Raw genomic sequence first — 3,958 nt, forward strand, 5'->3', positions numbered from 1 at the left:
CATATTTTTGGTTATTAAATTTTATCTTAACACTAATTAGTTTATTTTATTGAACATATTTTAATTTATTATATTTAAAAATATTTCAAAAATAATTATAGAATATATTAGAGGTATATTTAAGAAGATTTTATATTCATTTTAATGTGTGATTAAATTTATTTTAAAAATTAAAAGGGATAGGCCAAAAATTTCTCCTATATAATTTCTGAAAAAAAGAAGCTTCGTTTAATTAAATTATCATTAAAAATATTTATATATATCATTTTAATAATTAAGAAAATTTATACATATAATTTTATAGGTTATTTATTTGCAAGTATAATTTTTTATTATTATTAAGTATGACTTGCTGTGTGCCAGTTTTTTGAAATATTGATTCGATGCCTCAATAGCTCACGGGTTACGCTGAACCAATTTCGCCAGTGAGAACACGGGAGTGACATCGAGCTCCAAGTAAAAAATTATAGCCACGCTTCATTCAATGGAAATGGTAAACCATACTCCACCTCAATGCCATCTGCATGCACTTTGAATATATCGCCTTTCAACCAATTTTTTACATTGCATTTCTTTACTGGCCCATTAAATCTCTTCTTCTCTGACCACTTATCTGCGTGCCATTGATTGACTGCAAAAGTGCCTGGTTCTCATGTTTTTATTCCACTAATCATATTTGAAAACAATCAATCTGAGCTGCCATCTGCAAAATCAACCAGGTGCCCTTTTGCACAAAATGTCTGTAACCGCAAAACATATTCCTGCTTTTCAATCATCGACTATACATTCAGATCCAGATTCAGAATTTGGATTCAAAATATTGAAGGTAAAATACAATAACCATTTTGATTTGAAGTATTTTGGGATTGATTTAGCATTACCCATTTTGATTCATAGGAGCTTGACGATGACAATTGACTGTAATATTGGGCTGCCTCGTTGGTGTAGGAGGAACTTCGTTATTCTCGTTATCTGAATGTCTATAACCGTGTTGTCCAGGTGGGTTATCTTTATATAAATAGATAGATTCCAGTTGTTTTGTATTTCTATATTCTTAACAAAAATAATTATTAGTTGTTTTGCATTTCAGCACCCACCGAGCAAGGAAGAAGTAGCAGATCCCAGCAAGTGTGAGAGAAAAATTGTGGAGTATGATATTGTGGGTGCAAAAACTCGTTCCTCCCATTTTTGTGCTGTTTTGCCTTATGACACCCTCACAAGATCTGTTACCATCATCAAAGAATATGCTCAGGTAAAATCATACTTATTGACTTTTCCAACATTTTTGTGAGTTTAAGCACATACAAAACCTTACAAATTGCTGCTAAAGTAGGTGGGGTTGGTCTGACATGAAAGCAAGTAGTGATCAGAGTAATAAGGTTTTGTCAAACCAGCATGGAGGGGATTCTTTCTGGTATTGGTGAATTGCAAAGATAGACACTGATGGAGGAAGTGTCAGTTTTTACCAGTAGCGTATAGGGTCAAGATGAGATTTGAAGCTTTGTTTACATTTCACTGTTTGGGCTGGAGCTTTGGGAACTTGATTTATAGATTAGATCACAGTTTATTGAGTTTTTCTTGCACTATCATTAGTCATTGTTGTCTTGGCTTCAGGGGGGGAATTGTTACGTGTATGGAGTTCCTTGTGGCGTGCTGTCAGAAAAGCATCAGTCTTTAGAAGGCTGTGTGAGAATGGAGCTTTCCGAAGAGGTAAGTTGTTCAGTACTAACGTTTTTAATTATTTTATAATTGTAACTGTGTGAAAGAAGTTTACTTTAAGGTCCTCAGTAGATCCTCAGTAGATGCAGAAGCGTGGTAGCAAATTAACTGCACCACCAAGCTCTACATCCTACTGTTTATTATGTATACAAGTCAGTGTTTATTCATAAATAGAATTCATTGGATTGGTGGATTTCTCCAGAGTCCAGCCCTATTCCTTTTTTCTATGGTGACTATTGGCCTCTGAAATCTATATCTCCCTCCCTACCGTCGCTACAGAGTAAATCACAGTTTCAATTAATCTTTCATCAGAATTCTCAATAAGTTGGTGAAGTTGATTCTATTTACCATTTGGAGTCTGGACTACACCTTGGCTGCATGGCAAGGTGTTCTAAACCCAATTTTCATAATGCAATGTCAAATGAGTCAGTTCTCACCATCTGTAAACTTTATCTTAGCAAAACTACATCGTTTAGCTGGGGTCAAGCAGGGCTGTGAAGGCTGTTATATTTCAACTTTCAGTCATCGCTGGTTTAGGCAGCTATGGTATTGTGCTTTTTTTGGTCAGACATAGTAATTCACTGTTGGCCGTGATTGGCTGGAATCCACAACAGAAACATCAAAGAAATGCACATGTAATATGCAGGCACAACTGCAAGGAGGAAATCTAGTGAAGCTTATACCTGATGAACATCCTGGTCTTTTGGAGGTAATGTTTATAGAATCCATGGTCTGGCAATATAAAATGTTTGTTCTACAATTATTATGGACTGTCAAGTTTTGTGCTTTTATTTTGTTACAGGTAAAATGGTCTTGTAACCGGTTTACTCCTTTCCTTGTGTTAGATCCTAAGGTTGAGACTCATTTCCCTTTACTTTTGATTTATTGCATCATTCTATTATTGTTCAATCGTAGATCAGCTCTCTGAATCTGCCTCTTAGATTAAATTAATGGTTGGTCTTGATCTCGACTTACATACCTATGTCACTGTGAGCTGATTTAAATTGTTCAATCCATATTACAGAGAGATGCTAAGCCTCACCCGATGGATCCAGAAGAAGTTATTGAAATATTGACAGTGGATATACCATCCTTGAAAGAGATTATGTATGGGGGTTACATGATGCTTCCTTCAGTCGTCACTTGTAGTATGGCTTTGAAGTACCTTCAGGATCAGGGCCTTCTTAAGGAATCCTAGCTTCTAATGCTTCATCTCACAAGAAACAGAATGACTTCAAACTGGATTGCATTTCTCATCAAGAAAGCTGACTATCTGTCAGCTAATATTTTCTCACTTCTGTCTCCTCTTTCTGGATCAAATTCCTGGTCATAATTTAATCTGTCAAATGCTCACACCACAAGTTAAACTGTAGGGGCTGGAGTTATTTGACTCAATTTTTCATTTTGCACGGTCTTTCTTTTCCTTTAAATTCTTTGCATTCATTCGAATTTCTCATGGAATTTTATGAAGTGCAATTCTGATCTCTTATATTGTTTGCTGTATAATAAGTGATAGCAGAGCTTTGGTCCAGCCAATGATGTAGATCTACTCTTTACCATTGGCAAAGAGATGGTCTATGGTAAGAGTCACGGTTCACCACAGCAATATATATTAGTGGAAGATTGAACTCATTTATTTGGAAAAGTGTTTTTATGCAACATATATCTCTATTCTGTTGATGCATTTTATGTCTACATTCTTACAAGGAATAGAATTCCGATGATAGTTTCTGTCTAATATTCACACTGAAATTTCTGCCGTGAACTGTTTTGGAGGTTGCTGATGAAGCTCTAGGTGTAGGTGAAGTTGTCTGGGGAAGAATTCTGTCTGGTTGTCACGTTAAAATTTTGAGTCTTTAATATTAATTGCAACAATTGTACTCTTATTATCTTATTTTCTGAAGATTTCAACATATGATTTTATGAAGAGATTTTATTGATCAGTTTTAAACCTCTCTAGTTTTCATGCAAATTTACAATGCTTAATATTTATCACTGGTAATTAACTCTCAACTGTGGAGATTCTTGCATCCATACATATGACTTTTTCTTTGACTATGAGGATATAAAATTTTACTTGTTTCTACAATAATTTTGGTGGTACTTGCTATGTATTATAAATATTAAATTTAGCTTGGTCCTGCAAAGAATATGAAATTTTTTCTTCAAAGGTACTTTTATTATTTCCAACGTTGTAAATTTATTGGTTAAGGATAGAATCGATATTCATACTCCAAAT

At 34.5% G+C, this 3,958-nt stretch overlaps 1 protein-coding gene across 4 annotated transcripts; it reads left to right on the forward strand.

The window, feature by feature from the left end:
• The first annotated feature begins 358 nt into the window (after positions 1–358).
• Positions 359–3,364, forward strand: LOC149236487 (uncharacterized). Of its 4 annotated transcripts, XM_089461574.1 has the most exons (8): positions 359–493; positions 720–826; positions 949–999; positions 1,091–1,252; positions 1,615–1,710; positions 2,366–2,428; positions 2,522–2,572; positions 2,744–3,364. In XM_089461574.1, exons 2-8 carry the CDS (start codon positions 737–739, stop codon positions 2,915–2,917), a joined length of 687 nt encoding a protein of 228 aa, XP_089317700.1. In that variant the 5' UTR covers positions 359–493; positions 720–736; the 3' UTR covers positions 2,918–3,364. The 4 variants fall into 4 exon arrangements, with proteins under 4 accessions (XP_089317700.1, XP_089317699.1, XP_089317701.1 ...); XM_089461573.1 differs by lacking the exon at positions 359–493 and having other exon boundaries at positions 500–826; XM_089461575.1 differs by lacking the exons at positions 359–493; positions 2,522–2,572 and having other exon boundaries at positions 500–826.
• The last annotated feature ends 594 nt before the right edge of the window (positions 3,365–3,958 follow it).

The sequence above is a fragment of the Pinus tabuliformis genome, chromosome 8 (genome assembly GCF_031772625.1).
Source record: "Pinus tabuliformis cultivar Carrire ecotype Pingquan chromosome 8, CPIR1, whole genome shotgun sequence".
NCBI classification, from domain to species: Eukaryota; Viridiplantae; Streptophyta; class Pinopsida; order Pinales; family Pinaceae; genus Pinus; species Pinus tabuliformis.

Excerpts from the sequence above, each read along its gene's own strand:
- LOC149236487 (XM_089461574.1), top strand. The coding sequence starts at position 737 with ATGTCTGTAACCGCAAAACATATTCCTGCTTTTCAATCATCGACTATA. Across the intron at positions 1,000-1,090 it reads TCTATAACCGTGTTGTCCAG|CACCCACCGAGCAAGGAAGA; the intron begins GTGGGTTATCTT and ends TTTGCATTTCAG. Across the intron at positions 2,573-2,743 it reads TCCTTGTGTTAGATCCTAAG|AGAGATGCTAAGCCTCACCC; the intron begins GTTGAGACTCAT and ends TCCATATTACAG.